The sequence below is a fragment of the Chlorocebus sabaeus genome, chromosome 16, assembly GCF_047675955.1.
Source record: "Chlorocebus sabaeus isolate Y175 chromosome 16, mChlSab1.0.hap1, whole genome shotgun sequence".
In the NCBI taxonomy this organism is placed as follows: domain Eukaryota; kingdom Metazoa; phylum Chordata; class Mammalia; order Primates; family Cercopithecidae; genus Chlorocebus; species Chlorocebus sabaeus.
Window position 1 is genome coordinate 35,537,108 of NC_132919.1, and position 13,967 is coordinate 35,551,074.

A 13,967-nucleotide genomic window follows, 5' to 3' on the forward strand; every position below is an offset into this window, starting at 1 on the left:
GGAATGAATGAGATAAAATTTAGAATGAATGGAAATCTCATCTATTTTCTGTTTTACATGTTTTTGCTCCTAGAAAGCTACCCTGGTTGACCATGGGATCCGGCGCCTTACTTTCCTGGTTGCACAAAAGGTATTGACATGTGAATTGTACCTCTTTAATATTTCTTATACTGCTGCTGCAACTTAATAAAAAATGGGATTGCAATCTTATGCTTACTAGTAGAATTTATGCAGAGAAATAACCACTTTTCTATAAGTTTAATTTTTAAAAAACGTTAGTTTAACTCATCATCTTTTACTCAACTTGTTTTTGATTTTGTTACTGATTGCCAATTCCTGCTCTTTTCTTCCTCTCTGTGTTTTATTTGAAAGGATTTCAGAAAACAGGTCAACTATGAGGTGGATCGGAGATTTCATGTAAGTAAAATGAACAATAATGAAAGACTACTTACTGTTTTATTTGTTTGCCACTGATTATTTAAACAGAATATATGTTAGAAGGGCTGGACTGATATTTGGTCCCTCTTCTTTTATAAATTATTATAGTAAATATTCAGTTCTCTGTAATCCCAGCACTTTGGGAGGCTGAGGCAGGAAAGTTGCTTGAGCCCACAAGTTTGAAATGAGCCTGGGCAACATAATGAGACCCTGTCCTCTATTAATTAAAAAAAATTTTTTAAATTCTTGTATCAAGTATTCCAGCTAAAGATTTTTTCTTTTTTTTCTTAACCCTATAATGAATTCTCAATATATCTCTGAGAAATAGTTAAGAATGAACATAAGCATTTATCCAGATGAATAAGGTAGAAACAAGCTAACTAGTAATTTCTTCTATGCTCATAGTGAATCCATAATCAAGAACAGCCAGTTGCACTTTGTAGTCTTGGCTTCTTTATTGAGAATTCTCAATTCTAAAGAACAATGATTTATTATTTAAAATGCCTTGATAGAGCCAAGTTGCTATTTTTTGTCTTATGTTAATCCTAGTAACAGGAAATAAGTAAAAATTAAACACTCTGTTGCTTATTCTCCCATTTAACTGAATTAACTGTTAATATTTATGAGATTAAAATTTTTATCAAAAAGAGAATTAAGTTAATAGCCTGGCATCTGAACTGTGGTATACCCATATGATCATACCCAGTACAGTGACAGCAGTAAGGACAGAAATCCAGTTTGGAATCAACATGTCGTTTTCAAAATGACTGATTATAGTCAAAATATTTCGTAAAAATTGATTCTAATGTAGCTAAGTCTTTTTTTTTTTTTTTTTTTTTTTTTTGATAAGGTATCTTGCTCAGTTGCCCTGGCTGGAGTGCAGTGGTGCAGTCTCAGCTCACTGCAACCTCCACCTCCCGGGTTCAAGTGATTCTCCTGCCTCAGCTTCCCAAGTAGCTGGGATTACAGGCGTGTGCTACCACATCTGGCTAATTTTTGTATTTTTAGCAGAGACGGGGTTTCACCGTGTTAGCCTGGCTGGTCTTGAACTCCTGACCTCAGGTGATCTGCCTGCCTCGGCCTCCCAAAGTGCTGGGATTACAGGCGTGAGTCACTGTGCCCGGCCTGTTTGGTTTGGTTTTAGCAATTAAGATAATTTGGTTGTTAAGCCCTGCTTATTTGTAACAATGAAGATGGCATTTGAAAGGACTTTGTAAACTCAAAGACCTATGTGTGATTGCTTTTATTACCTTTTTGTTTATTAGGTTTTTAGGAGTTGACATTTTGTTTTCCTTCATACAGTTCACCTTGTTGGTCTAGTTTATAGAGAAACAAGAAAGCTAAGATTTTCTGAAATGCTTTAGGAAATGTTGTGGACTACATGACTCCCCTGTGTTATTGATGTCAGGAAATCAAGCAGAGTGTAGCTATATATCAATCAATAACTTTCGATAGGAAACGGAGTCAGTGGAGAAGTATGAGGAGCTTAAAAAGAACCCTAGGGCTTTAGGAAGAAAAATCAGGAGCTTAGAGAATAAAATTGATACTTGGGGATAGAATATGAAAACCCATGAATAAACACTGTAGCTAGTAGATGCTGATCAGAACTAAGGTAGATATGCCAGAGCCAGGCTCTGGATTTTAGAAAAGTATTGTGCTACGTTCTTAAATGTTACTGTGCTTTTTATCACAGACTTTAGAATAACAGCATTTTCTAGGGAATAACACTAAATTTATAAAATTGCTTTCCTTTTTGCTAATGGATTTGATAGAGTCTTCACATCTATAGCACACTAACTGGTTTCTATAATAAATACACTGATCAACTAAAACTGTCCACTAAAATTTTTTAAAAACCAAAGTGATTAGTTCTCACTGACATTTTCTCATATATGTAACACACATAAAAAAAACTTATCTCTGAATCTATAGTGTATAGTTATAAATATGCCCTAATATTAAGAGTATATTTAACAGCTTTAAAACATATTTTTCTCTCTGCTGTCCTGATATTTCTGGATTTAGGTTTAATAGGGACATGTATAGGCAAAATCGGCTAGAAAATTAGGCCAGCAGGGGGTCTTCCCTGACAATCATTGTCTGATTCCTATTTATAGTGGCATCAAGTGGGAAATCAGTTAAATTATCAAGTGACTTGATTTGTCATGAGTGTAGGAAAAGCTGCTTTAGAGCAGAGAGAACATTAAGGTTTAATTGTGGACTAGATTTGCTCTGAAGAATTGAGTGGCAGAGGAGTTGGGGTGTTTTTATGTTAGTTCCTTTAAAAATGATAAATGATTTTGCAAGGGGCAAGGGCAGCTATTAAACTGAACTCCATCTAGAATCTTCTATACAATCCAGGATCTACACTAGCCAGGAAGCCTTGGCAGAAACTGTACAAATCTAGGGGTCACTGTCATGGTGCTGCTGTGAGTTCTTTTGCTGATGGTAGCTTGACATTCATGAAGGATGCTTAGCCTCTGTCATGTCATCTGACTGTGCTTGCCCCATAGCTAGTGTACTGTGAAAAAGAGGAAGCTTTCTAGGAGTGTCAGAGATGAATCCCTTGATCTCTCTGGCTTCTTGGTAATCCACTGTAATGTATGCAGCCTCCCCTGTCCTATGCTGTGAAATCCCTGTATTATTGAATGGAAGAGAGAATCTGCACTTGAGGGGCAAGAAGAGGAGGAAGGTTACCAAGTTTGATTCAAGCACATTGGTTAGTGGAATAAAGCAAGCTGTGCTGTTACATAGTTGTTGGTCTTTCAGATTGCCTCAGAACCAGAACAAGACAAATGAGGGCCAGAGTAGAGGTTCCTAGAGAGCTGTGTATATTGTTAGGTACTGATTCGGATGCCAGTGATTGCTATAAACATTAAAATACTTTGTAGTTTAACTGCAATTGTCCCAGATAGCTGCCCACAGGTATGTCTGTTGCTGCCCTAGTCTCTTGACCCTGCCTGGAGATTATTTCTGTGACAGCAGTCTTCACCAGTGTTAAGGAAGCTGGGAGTTGACTCTGTTTCCCTAACCATCTAATTAAATCAAGTGCCCATAATGGAACTTGAAGAACTTTCTAACATTGATATTTAAACAGAAACTTTGAGGAAAAACAAGTCTCTTTTTGTAAATATATTCTTCTTGTTAAGAAAAAAGAAAGTAGATCATGGTGTTCATCTGAAAATAAAAAATAAAAGAAAAAAATGCACAAGATGTTAAAAAAAAGAAAAAAGGAAAAAGATCAAAGCCTTGAATGCAAAAGAGGCTTCTTGAATTTCTGCAGCTATCTAAACTGCAGCTCCACAGTTTTCTGTTAGTTAAAACTTATGAACTCACCCTCCCAGTTTCACTCACATTTCAGGTCTGGAATTCCAAAAGATTCAGCAGAAAGTGCTGTCTAATTGGGATATAATATTATGCCCTTTTTTTTTTTTTTTTAAGCTTTCCATATATTTTTTTTTTTTTTGGCAAAGTTTGGCTAAGGACATCGGAATACAAATTTTCAGGACGACTTCTTATCCCCATTAGGTCCTAAAACCATGATAAGATTCTAAATCAAACAGTTTTATATCTGTTAATAAAATGTTACCTTTTGTTCTTGTAAAATTTCATGAGATTAAAAAAAAAAGTCTACAAATCTCCTGAGAGAGTTGTTGTTTAATGACTGTTGTGGGATTCCCACTTTAAAATGAAATGTTTTGGATTATTTGGATCTTGAAGGAAGAGCTCACTGTCATGAGCAGTTATCATAATTAGTAGTTCTTTTTTTTTTTTTTTTTTTAAGATAGTTCTGTTTGTTAGTGGACCAACTATTAGTTTTCAGAAGGGTTGATTTGGGTTTTTGTTGTAATTACAGTCTATATAATTAGTTCTCAGCATGTTGAGGTAAAAGAGAATTGCACCAGCAAGCTCCCAATTTCTTCATCTCATTAGGTTTTTAACACGATTATTAGTATCATAATCAGCTATGATGTTTTTTGTTGCAGGTTTTCACATTCTCTGATTTGCAGGGTGTCTTGATTGGCTAATTTGGGCAAATTATTTTGATTGTCTTGATGATGGTTGGCTGATTAGAACACAGCAGGGGCATAATTTCTTCCTGTGAAACGTTGCATTCTTTTGTTTTTTGGTACCAGAACACTAAGAGGGTTTTTCTTTGTATACATTCAATTATGATATTTGCCCATGACACTAGTAGAATGCTTGGAAAGCAAATATATTGATGATGGAATAAGCATGAATGCTTTCAGTGGAAAAACTGGCAGTATGAGGATGAGATAGGATAAAAGAATTTACTAAAACCATAGGATCAGACTTTTAGATTTCTTCTTTTCTGTGTTTTCTGTGATTCTGTGGTTTTTGAGTGCCAAAAGAGGTTACTTTCTATAACAGTCTTCAGACTTCCAAGTCACTGAAGAATTGCTTGGTAGTCCCACTTTTCCATTGCATAGAGGTTCTTGCCATCTCTTGTTCTGAATGTTTAATACTTAAATTGAAGATTTTACCGGGGAGTTACAAATTTACTCAGAAGTTTTTTTTTTAAAAAAAAGGTTGTTTATATGATCTCATGACACCTTTTCTTATCTAACCTTAATGAAAGTGGTTTTTCTAATTGGTAGTCATTGCCCACCTCTGCCAAGAATCAGTCAGTTTCTTCATTATTTGTATTAAAGGCGTTTCCATTCAAACTGCTTTATATGCCTTTCAGTTACTACAAATTTTCTTAATGGTTTAGTGGAAAAGAAAGCATTTTTTTATTACTGTTGTTTTGTTTTTGAAAGGAAATGGTTTTGATACTACAAATGTGCGTAATTAAATGGCATCCTAAACATTTTAATTAATTAGCTAATAACAGTTCAGGCGGAATAGAAAAGTGTGTGCTTAAAATATCATATTATCAGTTTCCTTGACTTTTATTTCAGAGAGTTCCATGGAAAGATTTTGTCATTCTTCCTTTTTTGACGTGTGTTACTTTTTAGGTAATGCTCTGAAAGCTGTACCTCACTAGAATAAAACCAAAACTAGGTTATATAAAACCATGAGCATGATATTTACTGACACCTCAGCTGAATGCATCTTACTTAACCTTGAAGTCATCCCCATGTGCTTCACTCTCATGGCAGGGAGGAGGGGTCAGAGAATTATTTAGAACAAAACTTCATTAGGAGAAGTTTAGTCCTGTGTAAAATCCACTTTAAAATGGCTTTTATAAAGGGATTTCCCTGAGGTTGGTAAATGAGCTCCTAGGAACCTTTTAAATGCAGTCTTACAGTTAAAATACCAAGGAAAAGATAAAAAGATTTATTAGTTGTGCAAGCTTTAGTTAAGGTGAGAGTGAGGTATAACACTTATGGAACGTATTCAAGAAATTTTCAGGAAATTCAAGAACCACAGGTTTACAGCATGAGTTTTGCTTTGTTTGCTTTGTCCTTTTTAAATTTAAAGTCTTAATTTCTGTGTTTTTGTCTCATCAAAGAGAAATCCTCTAAATGAGGGATTTAGATTATAATAAAAAGAGAAAGGTAATACTCTGCCCTTGAGAGGTGAGAGGGCATGGGCTCTGGCACTAGAGAGACCCAAGTTTATCTTCCAGCTCTGTGATTCTGAGCATATACTTGAGCCAAGGCTTCTGTAAAATGAGGGTCACAATATCTACCCGTAGAGGTTGCTGAGCGCATCAGATGGGAAAACACATGAGAATACCTGCCACCAGATTTTCAGTCCATGTTTCCTTCACAGTTCCTAAAGCTCATTGAGGATATGTAGGCAGCTAGTCCCAGTCTCTCTGCCTTGTACTGATAAGTGTTTGATTATATTGCACTCATAATGAAGAAGATAAGATGCCTAATGAAACCTCCTATAGAGGCAAATAGTAATGACTTGATTTCAGCACTGCCAGTAGAGCTTCCCATCCGAGAAACGGGGGTATTTGGCGTTAGTAAGTTAAATTTCAGAAACTAATGAACTCTGCTAATTGAATTCATCTTTGTTAATTAATAAGGTTCTAGTAAATCGGTTTTGTTTTTGTTTTTGTTTTTGTTTTGTATAATGCCCTACAAAAAAGCAGGAAGACCTAATGATTACAAGTTCACTAGTTCCACCTCATTCTTTCCTGTACATATAGTGGTAGTGACCAAGGTAGTATCTTATATTTTTCTTCATCTTCAAATGTTATCATTTAAACCCTTGACATTATTGACTTAAGAAGGGATGTGAAAATCATGGACTGAGCACTCTATACTGTCTGACTAGTTTACATTTTAAGAGTTTCTTAAAGAGAAACTTGGGAAATCAGTCCAGTAACTCAGCTTAAGGGTATATTGGTTTTATTTGCCAGGTTGTGCCAAGAGCAATACCCAGCAAAAAATTTTTTTTTTCACTTGGGAGATTTAAAAAATATGTACATTTTTTTCCCCCCTAGGAGAAGGTAGATACTAAAATTAGGTTTATAATGTGATTCTCAAATTTGGAAATGGGGTCAAAGTGATGGTTATGCAGCGGATCATTCATATTTCCTGGACTAAGCTTAGGTAAGAAGCATGTTTTCTAGAAAACTGTCTTCTAAATGCTTAACTGTTTCTATACTATATGTTTGTTTCCAAAGAGCCATGTCTATGAACTTCTGACACATTTTCCCTCTTCTTTAATACAGAGAGAATTCCCTAAATTTTTTACATTCCGAGCAAGGGATAAGGTAAGGATTGGTTTTTTTCCTATTTAAAAAAAAAAAATTACTTTTTCTTAAAAGCCCAAGAGTGACTTATCTTTGCCATATGTTCTTCTTGCCATTCTTTTTTCTCTTATTGAACTTGTGCTTCCTGTTGCCTTACATGTGTCTTAGAACTAAAACCGATTCCTTTCTGAAAGAGTTTGACTTAGGACGCAACCAAAGGTATTGAGCTACTCAATGAAGGTGATACCTTTCCAAATCATCCTTGTTCTGCAGAATAATCCTAATGATGTGATATTAAAGGACCATTCTTGTTATCTGCAAATAGTTCACTGATACTCAACTCTAGTTTATGTGCATTTGTTTTTCAATTTTAAAATACAAAACTTCAGACCATGTTGCTTTCTTCCTGTTACCGGCTTATATTTTTGACTCTCTCTCTCCATTCACTCAATTGACATGTATTCCAGAGAAATAATTTAGTTTCACTGAAACATACAGTACATATACAGTAAATACAGTAAAGTTATATACTAGTACAACTTTGAAAAAACATTTATAGGTAATTATATATCTATGGATACAGTGTTCCAAAGCCAAATATCTCTTTAATTAAAAAATTGTATGATGTTTGTTTGTTGAGTATTTATTATGTCATTTGTACTTATCATAAGTGAGAAAACTTTTAGATTAGTTGGGTAAGCACAAAATATTGGCATGTGAAGTAGATATTAATGTGAAGCAGTCTGTAATTAATATAAAAATGAATTATATAAAGACATTAAATGCTGCAGGAGTTCTAAGGAAATTGAGGTTTTTTGGTTAGTTTTTAATGCATATCATCACTACTTGTAAAAGCATGAATGATGAAAGTTTAGGAATATCATCCTATAAAGTACGTATATAATAGGTACTTTAGTGCCTAATCTTATGTAAGCTATAGCATTAGCCTTGAACATAGTTCATTTTTGTTGCTTATTAGCACATCATAGCTTATGTTTCTATTTTCAGGCATCTCTTTTACATTCACATTCATAGTATAGTGTTGTAACTGCCTCTTGTGAGCTGTTTTTTCTCTGATTCTTGTACTCAGTTTGAGGAGGATCGTATCTATCGTCATCTGGAGCCTGCTCTGGCTTTCCAGTTAGAGCTGAACCGGATGAGAAATTTTGACCTCACTGCCATTCCATGTGCTAATCACAAGATGCACCTGTATCTCGGGGCAGCCAAGGTGGAAGTGGGCACAGAAGTGACAGACTACAGGTTCTTTGTTCGTGCAATCATCAGGCATTCTGATCTGGTCACCAAGGTGGGTGCTGTACTTTAATGGGATGTCATCCCTGAGGGAAGGAACAGAGTAATATGTATGATTCAAAATCAGGTTTTATGCTTCTGCTGAGAGAGAGCATAAAAAAAAATCAGGTTTTCATTTTTTGAGTCAAAGTTCTTGTTCTCTTTCAATGTTTACAAAAGTGAATATTTCATATAATAAAGGCTTTTTTTTTTGGTACAAAGCAGAAAGTGCATCTGAAAAAAAATAAAAAATGAAGGCTCTTTTTCCACTTTAATTTGATTTTTCTTAGTAGCAGAAGCATAATAGCACTCAAGAAAAGAAAAAGCATACAAACAGAAAAATCACAGGAAGAATTGGGTGATGATAGAGCATAAGGAGATAAGTTAGGAAAGAGGCAGTCCCATTGTACACCTGTCTAGAGGTATGGATAGTGTCTGTATATAGCAAGGCACTTCCTGATGTGTTCATTATTATTATATCCCAAAGCTGTACCCTTTCTTCAGCTTTTCCTTTCTAAATAGCTCTGTTTGGCATATGTGAAATATCATCCTATTGAACTTACAGCTATGGGGATGCCCAGCATTTCTACCTCTTAGAAGGAAATGATACACTAAGAGTAAGGAGAAAGGGCTGACATGGACTCTTTATCTGACCCTTGCCTGCCCCTTCTCCCTGTGGTTACTGGACTGACTCTAGGGAGAAAGATAGTGTCTTCATCAGATGCCTTATGATTCATGACATACTGCCACTTAAGTGATTATAATAGCCATTTCTTTATTGCCTCTTTTAAAATACACTAATGTTGATTATTTTCTTCCTGTGTAGGAAGCTTCTTTTGAATATCTGCAAAATGAAGGGGAGCGGCTACTCCTGGAAGCCATGGATGAGTTGGAAGTTGCTTTTAACAATACAAATGTCCGCACTGACTGTAACCACATCTTCCTCAACTTTGTGCCCACGGTTATCATGGACCCATCAAAGGTACATTTCTCCTTAGCTTCTCTCCTAGCACTAGCAAGCATAAGCACAGAAGTTCATTCATATTTATCTCACTTGGACTTGGAAACAGGTACTCTTGTTCAGGCTGTTGAGCCCTTAATCTGTAAAGTTTATAGAATGTTTATAAGATTGAGTTTCTGGGACAATGACAAAAATTTGATATAGCCATTAAAAAAACAGTTCTCAACGCTGAAGGTGGTATGGTGTTAGCTTGCTGGTCACTTATAAGCAGTACAAAAACGTGAAAACCTTTTCTTTTGTTGGTACCTGTTTTATGATATTTGCTATAATAGTGGTCCTGTTTTGTATTATTCCCTACTATTTCTCATCTGGAATTATTAATTTTACTGTTACTAAGCATTTTGGCTAAATTACTGCTTCTGTGCACTAAATATTAATTACCTGGTGGCCTTAGTGAGATAATGCACCTTCTCAAAGTGTCTAACCTATCTCTCTCTAGTGTTTTTCCACAGGGAAAGAATTTGGCTGATAAGGAATTTCACATGTATTATGTATATTTTCTTCCCTGAGGGTCTATTCTAAAATGCATTGTATATAATTTAAGGAAGAAAAACAAGGTGATTTTGTACTTGACCTTTTATCCCCGGTGTAATAAAGACAAGCTGCTCTCTGTTTCTGCTTCCTCTGATGCTTTCTTTCTTTTCTTTCTTTCTTTTTTTTTTTTGAGACAGGGTCTTGCTCTGTCGCCCAGGCTGGAGCAGTGGTACCATCTCAGCTCGCTGCAGCCTCCACCTCCCAGGTTCAAGAGACTCTCATGCTTCAGCCTCCCTGAGTAGCAGGGACTACAGGCGTGTGCCACCACGCCTGGCTAATTTTTGTATTTTTAGTAGAAACGGGTTTTCACCATGTTAGTTAGGCTGGTCTCCAACTCCTGACCTCACGTGATCCGCCTGCCTCAGCCTCCCAAAGTGCTGAGATTACAGGCATGAGCCACCATGCCTGGCCCCTTCTACCTCTTTCTATCATGATACTGTGGAATTTGGATAGGAGAACTAGTATCTCCCTTTTTCAAGATCAACTGTAGGCATGAATTTTTGCTGCTGCTGCTGCTTGCTTTTTTTTTTTTTTTCCTTTTTTTCTTATAGAGACAGGGTCTTGCTATGTTGGCCAGGCTAGTCTTGAACTCCTGGCCTCAAGTGATCCTCCTGCCTCAGACTCCCAAAGTGTTGGGATTACAGGCATAAGTCATCATGCCTGGTAGACTTTTGCTTCTTGAACTTAGTATCTGAGATCTGAGAAGTAGTTTTCTACCTTTTTTCCCTTCAAAATTCCAAGCTAATGATGGGTTGCTTTTGTCTGTAAGGAAAGCCAAGAACAGGGCTACTCTTTTGACTCAAATTGCATCATCTAGTTTAAGCAAAACTTCTCCTAAGCATTCTGGGACTAATAAGCTGGGAGACTTAAAATGTGGCATGGACACTGTACAGCTGTATTTTTTTAGATTTGGCTTACCTTTTTTCTGAGTTTTTCAGATCAGCCTCAGCTTTCATTCTAACCACCCATATACACTGACTCTGCTTTTCTAATGATAGATAGCTGCCAATTTTCTGTACATAAAGATTATTGGCTTTTGTTTCCTCAAGAAAAGAATGGATAAGTATCTCTTGGTTAGCAATTAAGTGTGATAATAGAGAGGTTAACTCCCTGAAATTCATTCTAACTTAAAATTCTGTGGTGCAGAAACAAACTGCAAGGGTGGCACATTCTACTAAAGAACCACAAGAGAAAGGGAATGTAAGATATTCTTGAGGTTTTCTAAGAAGTTGAGGAAGCATTTTAGAAAGATACTTCATTTAAGGAAACATTAATTTCAAATAACATGTTCTAGCTGCATTATGTTCTATGCAGCCATGTTGGGGAAAAAAATGTTTTGCTTTAGTATGTAAATAACAAGAGATCATGTCTGAGGCCATTTAGTTAAAATAACTGTCCTACCTCTAAAAACTAAGAGCATTAAGCTGCCTTGGTATAAACTTAGGGAAACGTGGGAACATCTGCCCCATCTTCTTAAATCCTAGATGGACTTAGCAGTGGCCAAGCTTCAGAGCTCTGTTGAGAGAGAATGTTCTAGCACCACCTACAAATTGCCTTTCTTTAATTTGTGCAATTTACCAAGAGACATATATTATAAAGTTTAATAAAATTGTATGGAAAAAAGCTCATGGTGGTAATTGCTATGTTGATTTAAAGTCCTGTAAGTGCAATGAAACATAGTTACCATGCATATAAATGCTACCTAATAGCTATTTAACTCAAGATTTTATTCTTATTTGGGGCTTCCTCTTAAATCCCGTGGCTTGTAATTTTAGATATTGCAGATCTTTGATATAGAATATGAATATAATTGGGGAAGGGTAAGGAGTTGCAGAGATTTGGGTGTTGTTATCCAGAGAAAACCACTCTAATGCCAGGCCAGCATGAAATTGTCCCTGACTTGTTCCAAGAAAGAATAGATTTGGGGAGAAACTGACCACTTTTTGTAAGGTGTGCATCTCCACAAACCAACCTCTTTTTTTTTTTTAGCCTTTCTATCTCAAATATGGGCAGACCTGAAACAGGTCTTAGTTACAAGATATTTAAGTTTTGTGATTGGTAATGTGTCTGTGTCAGATTGAGGAATCTGTACGGAGCATGGTAATGCGGTATGGAAGTCGCCTGTGGAAATTGCGCGTCCTCCAGGCAGAACTGAAAATCAACATTCGCCTGACGCCAACTGGAAAAGCAATTCCCATCCGCCTCTTCCTGACAAACGAGTCTGGCTATTACTTGGATATCAGCCTATACAAGGAAGTGACTGACTCCAGGACAGCACAGGTACAATACTCAAACAGGTTCCTCAGAGTTTCGATTTGGTCCTACCGATAAGACATTCGTCCTTGTTATAGAAGACCCAAACTCACAAATCCCATTGGTTCACCTGGTGGGGTTATCCCCAAGAGATTAAATGATTGTATGAATTTGAAAAACTTCATCTGCCTTTTAAGATGTGCCTATGTTCTCTATCATGGCTGTTATAAAACCGTTAACCATTTGTCGTGTATTGGTGAGCACTAACAGATGCCAAGTGAACCTGACTCCAGAGGTTATTCTGCAGTTTAGGGCTCTTTTTTTAAGCGGGCTCGTGGGTTATTTCAACAATCTAATCTCTGGTCAGATGCATCCTTTCTGTTTTCACCATAATTAAACTACTCATTGGCAAGTGAGGAAAAGAGAATTGTTGGATTACGTCGCCAACTTCTTTGTTAAAGAAGGAAAATTTCAACATAGTATAGTGGCGTGAGCCCTACCATCATCAGTGACTATCATATTTATCTATTGTGTTCTGTTTCTGTTTTTATCGTATTTATTGTGTTATCTATTATGTTGTTTCCTTTCCTTCAAAGATTTCAGGGTGTCATATATTATACAAGAACTAAGTGGCAAATGTAAACCCATTTTCAGATAAGAAAGTTGAGAATGTAAAAATAGAAAGTGAGTCAGTACACTAATTCTGTGAAACAGATAATTCCCTTTTAATCTTTTTTACTACGTCGGATTCTAAATATTTGGGCTCATTACTATGATACTGAAATTAGGTTGGTTCACCATTGTTCACATTTTTGAAGAGCTAGGATATTATTTTATGGCTTTGACCTGAATTCAAGAATTGCATTTCTTCTGATTAAAAGATGAACATGCTCCAGTATACATAAACAAGAGTTTCAGTCTATTCCATGCTTTGGGTGCCAGGGAGGGATTGTGTGTCTCTTGTTTTTATCTATATCCTTTTAAATCCAGGAATAGAGTCAGGAAAATATATTTTTCAATCTTTTGAAGGTGAATTTTTAAAAATCTCAGTTTGGACCGTTGTCAGAATGACCTTTCATTTTGTGCTTTGATTCCCAGTGAGGTGGCTAGAGAAATCTATCCTATGAGAAGTCAGCAGTTAAAAACACAGAGAGAGAGTGCGCAAGAGCGTGAGTGGTGACCAAGAGAGAGAGTATTCAATATTTTTTGCTGTATTTGATGTTTTTTTAGTACAACTTTAAAGACATTTTCAGTCAAAGCTTTCGATGGGTAGGGATGTTTTTAATTAACTTCTACAATAGCTTCAAGGCAGGTCTATTCTTGTGAAAAGTAAGATGGCCACTTGAGATTTTAATGTTTTTGATAAATATGTTTGTTCTTCATAACTACTTTTTTTTTTTCCTTTCCTTTATTAGGAAACGCTGAGATTTCCCTCATGCTAGCTAATGGTGACACAGGAACATGAAAGGCACAGATGCTTTCAATCGGGGTTTAGTATTACACATGGTACAAAATAAGCACACAATAAGCATCTGAAAGAATGAACAAACCACCTTCAGCCTGAAGGAGAACCCCTTTTACCTAGCGTCCTGCATATTTTAAAAGCCCTGAAGGAAGCGGTCTACAGGCTCTTCACTTGACAGAGTTCAGGAGCCACTGCCACATGGAAACTAACTTTTGAGCCTGTGGCTAGAGGTGGAAACTGACAAAAGGAGCAGCCTCCAACCCAGTTCTGGTGCTCCTAATGCCTACATGGTG

At 36.3% G+C, this 13,967-nt stretch overlaps 1 protein-coding gene across 9 annotated transcripts in view; it reads left to right on the forward strand.

Annotated features, from left to right (window-relative positions):
* The window catches only part of ACACA (acetyl-CoA carboxylase alpha), a 332,440-nt gene that overhangs the window by 216,594 nt on the left and 101,879 nt on the right, over positions 1-13,967 (forward strand). For 8 of the 9 annotated variants that reach the window (XM_008011156.3, XM_037993719.2, XM_037993724.2 and 5 more), the window contains 6 exons: positions 74-130; positions 373-417; positions 7,091-7,132; positions 8,202-8,417; positions 9,228-9,383; positions 12,033-12,236. In XM_008011156.3, coding sequence (XP_008009347.1) covers positions 74-130; positions 373-417; positions 7,091-7,132; positions 8,202-8,417; positions 9,228-9,383; positions 12,033-12,236 — 720 coding nt within the window. Of the gene's footprint in view, positions 1-73; positions 131-372; positions 418-6,859; positions 6,933-7,090; positions 7,133-8,201; positions 8,418-9,227; positions 9,384-12,032; positions 12,237-13,967 lie in introns of those variants that run through there. The other variant, XM_073004877.1, reaches the window with a different exon arrangement.